At 33.0% G+C, this 14,754-nt stretch overlaps 2 protein-coding genes across 4 annotated transcripts in view; both read left to right on the top strand.

Annotated features, from left to right (window-relative positions):
* LOC126713856 (LEAF RUST 10 DISEASE-RESISTANCE LOCUS RECEPTOR-LIKE PROTEIN KINASE-like 2.5) overlaps positions 1-888 on the top strand; it is an 88,775-nt gene extending 87,887 nt beyond the window's left edge. The window contains exon 4 of the mRNA XM_050413755.1: positions 399-888. The gene's annotated coding sequence lies outside the window, so the exon portion shown is untranslated. The remainder of the gene's footprint in view (positions 1-398) is intronic.
* The window catches only part of LOC126713854 (LEAF RUST 10 DISEASE-RESISTANCE LOCUS RECEPTOR-LIKE PROTEIN KINASE-like 1.3), a 111,537-nt gene that overhangs the window by 63,087 nt on the left and 33,696 nt on the right, over positions 1-14,754 (top strand). The window contains exon 1 of one of the 3 annotated variants that reach the window (XM_050413751.1): positions 9,291-10,052. The exons of the other annotated variants lie outside the window; for them this stretch is intronic. Within the exon in view, the coding sequence (XP_050269708.1) occupies positions 9,326-10,052 (727 nt within the window). The 5' untranslated portion in view covers positions 9,291-9,325. Of the gene's footprint in view, positions 1-9,290; positions 10,053-14,754 lie in introns of those variants that run through there. 3 annotated transcript variants of the gene reach the window in all.

Consider the following 14,754-nt stretch of genomic DNA (forward strand, 5'->3'; position numbering starts at 1 on the left):
TGTCATCTGCTTCTTTCTTCTATTTTTTAGTCACGCTTCACTCTGCTCCTCTCTCAAACCCTAAAACGCCAGCCTTATTTGTCTCCACTCCAGTCATGTATCCCCTCCACTATTTGGTTATTGGTCACGTTTCCTTGCCTCTGTTATTCACCTCCCAGTTGCTTCTCCGCCTTCTGCTTTCAATTATTTTGAAAAAACACATAGGTTGAAACTTGGTGTACTATCAACGTATCTGATGCGTTAAATTGTCACAAACATTTAAATTTATCATCAATTTTATATTATATATAGTTTTTGTGATTTTACATTGAGTTTACTTGAGTTGCTAATCTTTGCTTGCGTCTGAATAAGTCTTGACTTTAACTGATCTAATATGTTTTTCATCTTTGAAATTTCAGAATATATCAGGAAACCATAAGAGAATCTGACAAAAGTGGGAATCCACGTAAGGAAGATGAAGACAAGGCACGTGGTTTCTTCAGAAGTGAATGATAAGGTATCAAGGTTAGGTCTGCATGTGATGGGTTCTGAAATATTTGGCTCTTAGAGCTCTAATTGTTTGTGTTTGTGCATGAGTTCCTCTTATATGGTTTGATCATCATCTATCCACTTTGTTCTCTCTTCGAATTCTCATGTGTGGCTGTCTCTGTGTTGATCTACACTAGCAAAAACTTTGGCAGCTAGGGACACACAATATTTTGTAAATAGTCCACAGGCCCCTCTTGGATGCTAACTATGGTGTATGTTCCTCTTAGTAGTTGTTGTATCTTCATTATATTGGTTGAAACTTGGCTATATGATGTTTTTAGAATGACTTGACTATTTAAATTTTATATGACTTTAAAAGGTTTGCTTCTCAGTTGAATGCAGTTCAGCTATTTGATAAAATTCCTCTTTCAAAATATGCACAATACACATCTAATATGAGTGTGTATATTGTGTTTGTTTCTTGCTTTTAAACATGAATCATTGTTTGTAGTGTGAAACCCAGTTGAAATTTTCACCATTTCAATCAATCTTTTTTGTATATAATAAACACACAAGATAGTCTAAAGAATTACATAATAATTATTACTTTTTTTGTTTGATAAGTTGTGGTATTTTATTAATGGAAACGATTAATATATGCTCAAGATAATGAGCATGAGCACATCGTAACATTAAAAAATTATGCTTAAAAAGATTGCTTCTTTCAGCTCTATTATGCAATGTTTTATATTCTACAATGTTCTGTTGATCAAATTGGTTGCACCCTAATAATCCCAAGTAGGTGACATTATCTGCCCATTTAGTAAGCCATTCTTTTTCACATCTTTGCTAAAACTTCTATTTTGCAGAGTTCTTTGATATGCTTATCTAAACAACATTTTGTGCTAACCTTATATGAATTTTCTAATATGTGTTGGTGTTGTTGGATTTGATTATATTGGTTGAAACTTGGCTATATGATGTTTCCAAAATGACTTTACTATTTAAATTTTATATGTTAATTATCCTTAATTTATTGTTAAGTTGGTGCTAAATGTTATTCAAAATCATATTTTGAGAGGAACTTTTTAGTGGTTTTTTTTTTTTTTTTATTCCAATATTCTATTAAATTTGATTGAAATAGTAAGCTTATAATTTAGTACCTGTTTGGGTATAGCTGAAACAGACCCAGCGTCTGCGTTTCAGCACTTTCATTAAAAATGGGCCCCACAGCACTATTCACACATTTAAAAATTATTTTGCTATAGTGATTTATGTTTTCAGCAAAATAAACAATATCCAAACGGACCCTTAATCTCCATTATGATTTCAAATTTAATTTTTCCTACTACCAGTTTGATAGTTATCATTATTGAAAGTGTCAAATTTTATAATTATAGTACAAATTTTGTAGTTTGTTATTGTGATTATCATGCTTAGTTTCTACGGAAATATAATATTGATGATTATGAAAGGCTTACTTCGTTTATTATTTTAATTTATGAAGGGGTCTAAAAATATATTCCGCTCTCAAAATGGTTTTTTACCCGAATTGTTTTGGGGCTCTATATACTTGAGAGACTCTTTGAAGTTTGAAGTTTCTAAGCATGCTCTTAGTTTTCAATATTAATTTCTAGTGTCTATGTCAAATTTATGTTTCATCCCCCCCCCCCCCCCTTTCTCTCTTTTTGTATCATTGCGTTTTATTTTATTATTATTTTTTTAATAATGACTTCTATCTGGTCAGTCAAAAAAAGTGGGAATGTAATTTTTATATATAATTATAGGTTATTTTTGTTAGTGTAATTGGGATTCGACCATCTTTATATAGCCGTTAGGTATGATTTTTTTAATAAAAGATTCTATTGATCATTGACGAAATGCAACACCTACTCTTCTAAGTTTATGAAAATTATTCTGAAGGAAAAATGTCAACAAAAACTTATTTCTTTCAGTAGGTTAATTATTTACTTTCAACAAAAATAATTGTTAACAACTTGCTTTAAATTATCCCGTGCATCACACAAGTTAGCGACTAGTTATTTTAATGAACATGTAGGTGTTCTGTGTGTCAACTATGTACTCTGCCTGCCACGTAAGCTATTTTTTGTTAGTAAATGATGGTAGGGACTAAAATGGAACCAGTTTTTCATTTTGAGACTAAAAGTGGTAAAATAGAAAGGTATAGACCAAAATGAGAATGAAACCAAAATGTAGAGACCAAAAGTCATTTTAAGATATTGGAAAAAATTTACAAGACTTCATGCTTAAATTGATGTGTTTACCACTTTTAAGCAAAAGTCATTTTAAGATACTGGAAAAAACATTTATTGCCATTAAGAGATAAAATGTTTCTTTTTGATCTTTATTTTAGTCCTTTATTATAATATCTATTAAAGGAATACAAATTCTATGTATTATTTTTTATGTTCCACTTTATATTCCACCAATCACAACTTGCTATGGTGGGTTCCAATTAGCTCAACTGGTAAAATTTCTGATGGTTGTATAAGAGATCTGGGGTTCAATTCCCGCCTATACCAAAAACTGATTGGTATCTTGCTCTGACAATAAAGAGCTATTATCAGGAGTGGACGCCATAGGTTGAAACTCTCTCAAAAAAAAATCACAACTTGCTATGTATTTGTTTAACTTTCTTTATAAAATAGCCAAAGTTTAAAATAGAAAATAAATAAATAAATAAATAAATAAATAAGAGTAATGCTAAATAAACAAACTATTTTACAAAAAAATTTACAAACTGCTAATATGGTGGGTGATTATTGGTAAATGAAAAAATGATGTTAATGGTGGGTCTAAATGAAAATGAGTAAGAAGTTAGCCACAACATTAGTTTATAAAAATATTGTAAAATATTTTGTATTTGTAGTATCACTCAAAAAATAAACACATAACAAATTGTAATTTGTGAAACATAAAGGAGAACACAAAATGTGATATAGAGGATTTATATTCTTATTAAAGTCCCTATATAAGAAAAAGAACATCCTACACCACCTTTCAATACTTTAAGAGATCTTACATATAAATTTTAGGAAAGTTCTTAATTTAGGGTGCGTTTGTATAAACCGCTAGAAAACAGTGTTTTAAGTTTAAATTTAAAATCTTTCAAAAAAATGTTTAAATTAAAATAAGTGTTTGTAAAAAAGCTTTGGAAAATTGTTGTTGCAAAATAGAGTTTTGCGTTTTCAAAACACTTTTTTAAACTCTCAAAAAGCCTAACCAAATGGACACTTATATTGCACTAATAATTAATGTAAGATTTATATTATAGACTAAAGAAATGTATATAATATAAGACTTACATTAATAGTACAATACAAATCTATAAGTGGATTGTAACAAATTTGCAGCCATGTTATCGTAAGTTTAACCCTTCAAGCACCTTCTGCCATGGCAACGATTTTATTTTCCATCCTTTGAGAACGTGTTGAGTTATTTACTTTTTTTTTTTTTTTCCTTTTTTGCTTCTTGATATGCCTCAAGCCAATTTTTATGGTAATGACGTGGCTGAATATATTCGCACGGATCCTGTTGGAGAAGACAAGAAAGGCTTTGGATCAGGAACTTCTCATGATTGAAGGCTACCTTCGACTAAAAACTTCCTGTGCAATGTACCTATAGTTTCACTGGCACTCAACATAGATACAATACTCTCCTTTCTCGTGTGTAATCTTGTATGGCCAAATCAGATATTTTCGGACAAAAATCTTCATCCAAAATAATGCTATAAGGTTTTATGTCAAAATGTAAAATTCTTGTGCTACAACCATTGTGTAGGTACTCTAATCCTTGAGCAATGTCAACTACAATTTGGAAGAGTGAGTTCCGTTCCAATTGAAGATTTGTTCTCAAAGATCCTTGGTTATATATGAACTTATCTAGAGATCCATTTGACATGAATTCATAAACTAGAGCTCTTTTAGTTCTGTCATTACAGTAACCTAAAAAAGTGACTATATTAACATAGGAAATTCCACTAATGGTAACAACTTCATTAATAAATTCTTGTTCCAGACTTCCAGTAGCTTTCAACTCACTCATTACTTTAACTGCTACTAGACAACCATCCAGTAGTATACCTCTGTCTATACTACCATAGCCTCCTTTCAACTCACTTATTACTTTAACTGCTACTAGACGACCATCCAGTAGTAGTAGTACACCTTTGTATATACTACCATAGCCTCCTTGACCTAATTTGTTTCTAAATGAATTGGTGATTTTCTCAATCTCCGAAAAAGTATATTGATTGAGCGCAAGTGAGCCTTGATTTATTAAGAAAGCCTTGACATATTGATTGTCTTTTGTGTTCTTCTTGATCACTTTTATAATTGGGATTTGTTCTTTTCTAAAGCATGAAATTATATATATATAGTCCCAATGCCAGCCGAAACACCTATATTAGAAAATTGACATTTAGTCATATCATTAATAACTATTACTTAAAAAAAAAAAAAAAAAAAAAAAAAAAAAAAAACAAAACAAAACAAAACAAAACAAACAAACAAACAAAGAGATATTGTTTTTCGTGGGTTCTAATTAGTTCAACTAGAAAAGTCTTTTATGGTTTGAATAAAAGATTTAGGATTTAATCTCCACTTACACCAAAAATTAATTGGTGTATTGGTCTGATGATAAAAAATTATTATCAGAAATAGACACTATACATTGAAACTATCTCAAAAAAAAAAAAAAAAAAAAAAAAAAAAAAAAGAAGAAGAAGAAGAAGAAGATATTGCTTCCCAAGTACCTGTCGATTCTTCTCGAAATTTGGACAAGAACACAGGAATCATAGAACTCTCACACTTTATGGAAATGAACTTCTATTTATTAAATTTAGTATTCTTTGTTACAAGGATCTTCTCTTAGAATGTTTATGCTCTCTTTCTTTTTGATATATTTTGTGTCGGTCTTTTCTCTTTCTTCTTTCTTCTCTTTTATATCAGCCATCTTCTTCTTTTTCGTTTTTTGTTCTTGTCTACCTAGATAACTTCTGGTCTGATTGAGCTCTTCTTTCTTGGTTTTTCATCATGAACAGAGTCTTCTAGGGTTCCTTCTTACTGTTCAAGCATCCACCTAGACAACTTCTAGTCTTATCGAGCTTTTATTTCTTGGTTTTTCATCATGAATGAAGACTTTTGTGGATTTTCTTACTATTCAAGTTTGTCTTTCAGCATTAAATGTGGTGGAGGAATAAACCAAATGGAGAGAAAACAATATTGTGTGTGCATGAACCTCAACTCAGTGATTTAGGACACTAAGCAAGATATGTGCCACAACTAATTTGTATCATGGGTTAATATTGATCCACAATGGGAAGTTTGGACAAGAACATGTGAATCATAGGACTCTCACACTATATGGAAATGAACTTCTATTTATTGAATTTAGTATTCTCTGTTACAAGGATCTTCTCTCAAAATGTTTATGCTACCTCGGAAAAGTGTAACTTCTCTAGGATTTATCTCAGTAGCTCGGATATGCCTCGGATACAGTCTTGATCCTAGGCCTGGAAGGCCATTGGTTCTGACCAATGATCCGAGGACCTTTGTTTATTATCAGAATGGGCTAGCCAATGCTAGGTTTGTTTCCTCCGTTTGGGCCAATGCTTAAAATAGGCCCAATGTTTATCCCATTATAATAAGGTCCAATATTCACCCCACTACAAGTATCCTATGTGGAGAACTAAGTAATTAGCTATTAAATTCCACAAAAGAGAATTAAGTCATTAGCTAGGAAACTACATGAAAGAATAGCTAATGAGATACACAATAAAATCTTACAACATTTTTATAATACTTATATTTAATTGCACAATTTATTATTTTATTTTGACCTATGAGATATTGACACCTTAAATATAGTCTAAAAATTATCCCAAATAACAATTAAAATAGCCCAAACAATTTATTTTATTAGTAATTATTTATATTTCAAATATACAAACATTATATATATATATATATATATATATATTATATAAACTTGGTAAAATTTTAATATGCATTTAGTTATACTTATTTGTAAATTGTTTACCATACATTACAATAACTAGGTCAAGCATAAAGTGGAGCGTATGTTAGTATATGTAAAGCAAAGCATTCAATATATGTATATGTAGATGTTTGCGTATATTCTAAATGGAGAGTAAATTCAAAGCAGTCTTGGTGTAAAAGGCTATTTTATACTCTATGACACATCAGATTTTTACACGAAGAAAAATAGAGCATGACACACACTATAAATACTTGGAAATTAAAATCCAACTAAGCTGAAAGGTAAAACCGAATCTCACAATGCAAAGCCGTTGGAGAGGGTGCCAATGACATAGCCAAAGTCTGACAGGTGCCACTAGATAGCATCAATGAGCTAAAATGTGTTACAGAGACTCTCTGTGCAATTCTGTTCATAATACCGTATGTTGTAGCCTCAAACACAAACAAGTCCAAATTTTGAAACAGTAAAATGCGTTAGGGTCATATTTTCTATGTTTTGGCTTATCCTTTGACAAAACGCACTTCACTTGTAATTAGGTAGATCTAAGTTGAGTTTAATGTATCAAGAAGTGTGTTGTTCAAATATAAAAGTGGTATCATTAAAGACATGAAAGATTGATCCAAGAAACAAGTGAAGAAAAACAGTTTCAATAATTCTCGACACTAGGGTCGACACTAACATCTATCAAGAATTGATGGTGAAGCTCGACACAAAGACACAAAGATTCAATTAGAGAACTCAAACACTATGTGAGAAGCTACTGCGTTTATGCACCTTAAGGTTTTGTAATCAAGTGCTTCCAAATCTTCAACATGCTTTGAAGTGAAGAACTTTGCAGCCAATAACAATCAATCAATTGCTTGGAGTTAGTCACTTATTGGGATCTGTGCATGCGAAAAAGTCTTCTACAATAGCAAGTCCAATTGGGGATTGGTGTAAAGGTTCAACTATAGGTTGGTGTTTTGGGATAGTCTAGGATAGTGGTAAGATTCCTTATACTTGTAACCACTTGTTCTTAATTAGTGGATTCTTGAAAGTGATGACCTGAAATTCACTTGGTGGGGGTTTTTGGCTTGTGAAAAGTTTTTTCCATTCGTTAACAAATCACCGTTTCATTAATTTCCGCTGCATATTATTTTAGTTGGTGATTTGTTGGTGCCTCCACGAATTGCAAATAATTTGACATAATTAATCAACTTAGGTAATTAAATTAATTAACTGGGATCAATCTATAACCCAACAAAATGTTCTATGGTTTGTGTTTGTAATGGCCCTAATGGTCTATTTGGATTGAGGGGGAGGGAGGGAGTGAAAGTTAAGTATAGCAGAATTAGCCCAAAATTAACATATTTTCAGCCAACTCTACTCTACTCCCCTCCACTCTCCCCCCTCATTCCTCAATCCAAATAGGCCATAAGTTTTGCATCTTCATGTTAACACAGGATCATGGGTTTTGTTAATGATCTTTACTTTTAGCTCACAATTTTCGTAAAAATATTGATATTGTTTTGTGGGGATTGGATTGTGTTGGTTTTTGCTGAGTAAGGTGAAACTATCGGTTTGGGTTTGTTATGTTATGGCTAGTAGGCTACCCATGTATTTCAGTTGGTTTTCAGCTTATTTCGATTTTAATTTTTTTTATTATATTACATTAAGTATTTATTAGTGTAGAGTTGTGTGTGAATCATACTCTTTTTTTTTTTTTCTTTTTTTTTTCTTTTTGCACAAAAATCGGATGTGTCGCGTTGTTATTGGAGGGGGTAAAAGTAGACCCTATGATGGGTTTAATTTAATCTCTTGTACATGACCATAAATTCAGCAAATTGAACCACCAGATAGGTTGGAGAACAAAATTGGAAGCCTAAAAGTCTTTGGGTTCATGGTTTGTAAGTCAAGTCTCCTCACATAGTTTTTTGACCACGGTTGCCGTGTTTGTTCAATCCCTTCGGCTGGAAAAAGATCCAATTAAATAGGACTCTTCACATGGTATATATATATATATATATATATATACACACACTATGGGAGCTACACGTTCACATCCAAATGTTGATGAGTCACGACACCTAATCTGGACCAAATTACGCACGGCGCATTGAATACGCAAAGCTTTTCTAGTCATTATCTGATTAATTAATATATCCTTTGCGACTTTGTCCGCTATTTTAATTTGATTAATATTAAGGGTATGTTTGAGATTTGTTTATTTTATTAAAATTGAAATTTTTGTTGTTGTAAGTACTATAGATGAAGGTAAAAGTTAACTGAAATAGTACAGTAGTACCCATGAATAATACTAAAAAGTGCAGTGGGGCCTATAAATAATAACAAAAATAAATTAAATAATAAAATAAGTTGGCAAAATTAATTAATCATGCCAAACGGACACTAAATGAGCACATTTTTGTTGGTCTTCCGCTTTCATATTATATATATATATATATATATATATATATATGTCTTAGTCTGAACAATAGCAGTGTTTAGTAGACTACAACTTGGTAGGGACATGATATTGGATGAGAAGAAAATGTATTTATTTTGTGTAGCGAAAGGCTTTCATCTAAACTCACTTTTATATTAATTAACCATAATCACACATGCAACAAAAATTGGTTGGGGCATGGAGTCTTAAAGAAGTTGTAATTAAGTCAACTAAACGTCCAATGTGATTCCTTCTCTCTCTTTCCACACAAATTTTTTTTGTTTTATTGGTTGGACGTTATGTTCTCCTGTTAACACTCACTCAATTATGTTTCGTTTATTTTCCTTAGTACAATAGATTACCCATAATCACTACCTACCTTCTTCTTCTTCTTTTTGTTTATCTCTGGAAATGAATTCGTGGGTTCTCTCATCGTCTCCTTTTCTTGTTTCTTTATTTTTCATATTCTTCTTTTTCATCAAGATTCCTCTATCTTTATGCGATGAAGATATGTACGAGAGCTGTAGCAATATGTTCAACTGTGGAAAGTTGAATAACATTGGTTTTCCTTTTTGGGGAGATAACCGACCAAGTAGTTGTGGCTATCCTGGACTAAAGCTCAATTGCCAGGGAAGTGTTGCTACCATAAAGATTATGAACGTGACGTACAAAGTGTTAGGTGTCAATCCCGAGGCCCAAATACTCAACATTACGAGAGAGGACTTCTCGACTGGGATTTGTTCACCAGAGTTCGTGAATTCCACCCTCGATCCTAAACTATTGGATTCTGGCAGTGGTTTACAGAATCTTACAATAGTCTATGGCTGTGATTTGTCTTGGATACCTTTCCCCGGACAATTCAATTGCCAAATAAATGGTTTTGCGCACGCCAAATGGGGAGCTTATGGGCCTGGGGAATGTAAAGTAAGCGTAGTTGTTCCTGTTCCAGTTCAGTCCAGTCCGTGGACAGGAATAGAAATAGAAATAGATCAGTCAAAATTAGAGGAAGCCATTAGAGAAGGATTTGATGTAAAATGGAAGGTGGATACAGCGGCATGTCTTAATTGCACGGTATACAAGGGAGTATGTGGTTATGACCTGAAGCGGAATCAGTCAACGTGCTATTATACTTCACCAGGTACGTATTCCACTTGTGTCAATAATCGATTTGCATCCTCACAATTTATCATCTCAAATGGACAACACAGCACCACTACTTATGTTATTCATCCCATAAGCGATGACCAAATCATTCTATTCATTTTTGTTATCCTCTTAATTAGTCTCAATAGATTGATTTGCAATATAGATAATTTTTTAGGGGAGAACTTTTGGGGTTGGGTCTGATAACTAATACTCTGGAATTTTATAGATTAGAAGTTGTAATAGCATATTGAAAGTCGAAACACAACATTAAAATCTTAAGCTAGTAGGATAAACCCGGAAATTTTATGTCAGCAGTCACTCTTTTACCTATCATGTTTCAATATTTTGACAAAAACAATAATCCTCTATGCCTCAAAAATATCTTTAATTCCTTTTTTTTTGTCTTCGTGGCTAATTGATTATAAGTAAAATGACGGCAGAGGCTAAAATGACAACAAATTAAAAACTATAAAGACCAAAATGAAAGCTATAAAATGTTGAGGACCAAATTAAAAATAAGCTAAAATCCTTGATAATAAACAAGTGAAAGTGGTCAATTGATACAATAGTAAGTAGATTTGAAAAGTTCGTGTGATGTGTTATGCTAATTTCGCTATTAGATTGTACTATCTTTGTCTTAGTGTACTATCCATTTATTATTATTACTTCTTTTTTTCATAATATGTAAAACTTTTATTGAACCAGAAAACTATACAACTTAGGAGGAGCCCATATTAGAACCAAAGCAATGCTCCTGTAAGATAACATCAACAAAAGCTTGGGGGCCTGAACCTAAATCAAAGAAACCAAAAGCCTATTCTTCAAAGACCACCTAGCCAAAACATAAGGAGATTTATTAGCTTCCCTACTAACCCAATTGAAAATACATACACTAAAAGCCTCCACTAGATTACTAACTATATATCTCCAGGTTATAATCCTCTAGGACAACTCTAACCCAGCCCCTGAAACGCCTCTATGCAAGCTTTGGAATCACTTTCGATAATAATTCTCTCCAAGTTCTGGGCTTTGGCTAGCTGCACTGCCCATAGTATTGCTTCGACCCCTACTTAGAGAGGGATAATGGTATCGGCTTCTTTAGATGCAACCAAAACCATTGTCCCTCTCCAAACTCTAGCGACCACTGCAAGGTCCGCAACAATTGAGAACTCTTTGCCCACTACAGCGTTGCAATTAAATTTCACATGTCCTTTTGGAGGATGAGACCATTTGCTGTGGATTTTTAAGACAGAATTGTTATGTGGGATCTCACTTCTCCAGCCGTGTTCTTTTTTTAGCAAGCATAGATTCCCAACTAGGCTGTCAATCTCAAAAGTCTTCTTTTCAAACAACACCTGGTTCCTATTTTTCCAAATCAATTCTAGTATTATGGCTCCAGACAAAGTAAAAGCTTCCTTACGTTCCATATTCAAACCAAATATCATTGGTGGATCTAAAATCCATATATAAGACCTTCCCAACTTTGAAAGAATATAGCATCAGTTTTAACTTTCCACCCACTTCCAAACCATAATGCCCTTGCGACTTGACAATTCCAAAAAAGATGAATGGGGGATTCAATTTTATGGTCACATAAAACATAAGAAGTTTCTTCAAAGAGACATAGCTTGCTCAATCTATCCCTTGTGGGAGGGGCACCCACTATAGTATGCCAGAGGTGCATTTTTCAACCTGTCATGGAGCTTCGACTTCCAAATTTTCTTTAAGACTGGGTGGTTAGGGGCTACGTTACCATCCATTGTTAATTCTCTATAAACTGATTTGACAGTCAATCTCCTTAACTACTTCTTATCCAGGTCCATCCATCCACCTGGGCACTATTCCATCTAGGTGTGTTCAATATGGCTTTAACAGAGGCTTCATCAAAATAAAATTTCAGCTTTGCCACATCCTAACCTATTTTATCTTGATTCGTTACTTGAGAAACCACTAAGCATTAAGTCTCCCCATGGCCTCTTCGAGGCTTAGGAATGAAATCTGTAACATCTAGGATCCATGGCTCATCCCAAACCCAAATGCTATAACTATTTCCTATTCGTCTGCTTGCACCTTTTGCCATAAGGGGTTTAATAGCTTACAGGCCTCTCTAAGACCAAGATGCATTTTTTGTTGGACCAGAATTTAGCCAATTATTGTGAACTCTATACTTGGCTCTTAGAATTTTGACAAAAAAACTATCTCTATTGGAAAGAACCCACCAACCTAGCTTTGCCATAACGGCCATGTTAAAACTTTCAAAAGACTTAAAGCCCAACTCACCATCATGCAATGTTAACATAACTCATTCCAGGAAATAGGAGTAAAATACCTGACAATTCCAAGCTAATAGACAGACCAGACCATCTACAGTATATTTCCAAGCAGCCCATCAGAGACTCAATCTCAGCTACCTTTGCTTTACAAAATAGCATAACATCATCTGTGCACGTATAGTAATTTGGATATTCTTGGGGTCTTACTGCTAGGGTTGTTCAAGCCACCCGCAAACCAAATCCACCCGCCAAATCCGACCCAACCCGTCACCACCAAATCTGACTGCTCTAGCAGTTGACTATGAGTCCCAACCTTCAAAAACCAAACATCGGCGGATCTCCTCCTCAAAAACCCAAGCAACCTTACCCAACTGTAAATACATCAAATTTGGCAATTTTAAACCATTTCAATGACCTTTCCGACTAGATGCAACGGAGTTCGGCTACCAACATAGCTAGATCCGGTGGAGATTCGTTAGATTTAGTAGGAATTCACTACGAGTTCTTTGCCAAATTTGGTGGAAATCTCTCCAAATTCAACAAGATCTCCACCAGATCTGGTGAGATCTCACAAGATCTTAGACGAGTCTCGCCAGATCTTATGAGATCTCTCCACTCCTACTTTTTCAACGATTTTGGGCTTCACCTAAAGTTGACCACCGTCCAAGGATTACCCAATCCATTCGACCCAATACCCTACAGATCAACTACAGGTCTGGAAGTTCTCCACCCGATCTAATTGGGTTAGTTTTGGGTTAGGGACAAACCCAACCTGTGGACAACCCTACCTACTACAATCTGAACTCCGCTGATATTACCTCTATCCAATTCTCTATTAATAAGCCTACAAAGAATTTCATGGCATAAGATGAACAAAGAAAGGGAGATGGGGTCTCCTTATCTAATGCCCCTTGATGAAGTAATAACAGGCCCTTTACTTCCATTAAGCAGAAGGATGAATGTAATCATTGCTACACAATGTTGAATTGAGGAAATTAACTTCTAACTGAAACCTAGTTGTGGAGGACAACCTAGATGAATTCTCATTCCAATTTGTCATAAGCTTTTTGGAAATCCAATTTAAACCCCATATAAATTGAAACTGTGAACCACTTTTTGAGCTAAGACCACATTCTCTGATATCCACTTGTCAGGCACAAAAACAACTTGGCTAGGATCTATAATCCTAGGTAACAAAGGTCTCAACCTCTTCACTATAATTTTAAAAATTATTTTGTAATAAAAATTACATAAAATAATTGGCCTAAACTAATTGAAATTGCATGCACTTTAGGTCATGGGGATTAAATTAAGGAAGGTATGATTTGATTTCCTTAATATCCAGCCATCCCATTCTATTAGGTCATGGGGGAATGTTAGTTGTTCATAGTGATGGAGGGGTGGATGGGGTTTTGGTTGGTTTGGGTTGCTAAAGTATAGAGAGGTTCTTTGGTAAGGACAAAGTCAAGATTTCTATTTGAGGGGTCAAATTAAGAACTATATTATTATTTTTTTATGATGATCCAAATTAGCACCCATTTATTAACAAAATATCAACAAATTAATAAAAAACACAAAATAACTATTTCTTAAAAATTTGCAATGTAATTATCTATCAAAATAAATTTTGATGTTCTTTTAATTCTCAAAAATCGTAAATGATTAATTCCGTAAAAAATGTTGCAAAATTTTATATTTCAATGTATAAAATCAAAGAGTGTTTTGATAATATTCATGGTTTGCAAATACTCATTCAATAGTTGTAGTGGAAATTGGAAGATTAAGTATAAGCTCAAATGTATAACCACTCTATTAAAAAATTAGTAGGCTACTAATTTTCTAGTCCTTATTAGCCATTGACAAAATTAAAAAATATTTAACAACTTTTAGAAGCCAAATGTCAAATTACATTATGCTTAAATGGTGAAATCTATTTTCAATAGTAGTTTTGCATGATTTATGAATCTTGTTGCTAAAACTTGTTTAAGCATAAAAAATATCTAATCAAAATAGTGCTCAACTATAAAGTCCACTAGGTGGAACTAGCTAATTGAATAACACTCAAATCTCAAGATTTCAAATTTTTTTAAATAGTCCTAAATAAGCAATCAACCAAAGTGTCGTACCAATATTTTTTTTTTTTCCAACAAAGATTTTTTAAGGGATTTTTTTTATTAGTAAAAAAAATTGAAATTTTTTGAAAGGGACAACAAACCACAAATATGAATTAGATGACCATTTTAATTAATTTTGAGTTTTTTTGGATTAGATGACTATTTTGTTTATTTATTTATTTATTTATTTATTTTGTTTCAATTTTAATGGGCCATATGAATTTTTAACCAAAAAATTCAATAATATTTATAAATATCATATATTAAGTGGGGAAAAAACATTTAAAAAATCCAAGGGGAGGCCATG

The sequence above is a fragment of the Quercus robur genome, chromosome 2 (assembly GCF_932294415.1).
Source record: "Quercus robur chromosome 2, dhQueRobu3.1, whole genome shotgun sequence".
In the NCBI taxonomy this organism is placed as follows: Eukaryota; Viridiplantae; Streptophyta; class Magnoliopsida; order Fagales; family Fagaceae; genus Quercus; species Quercus robur.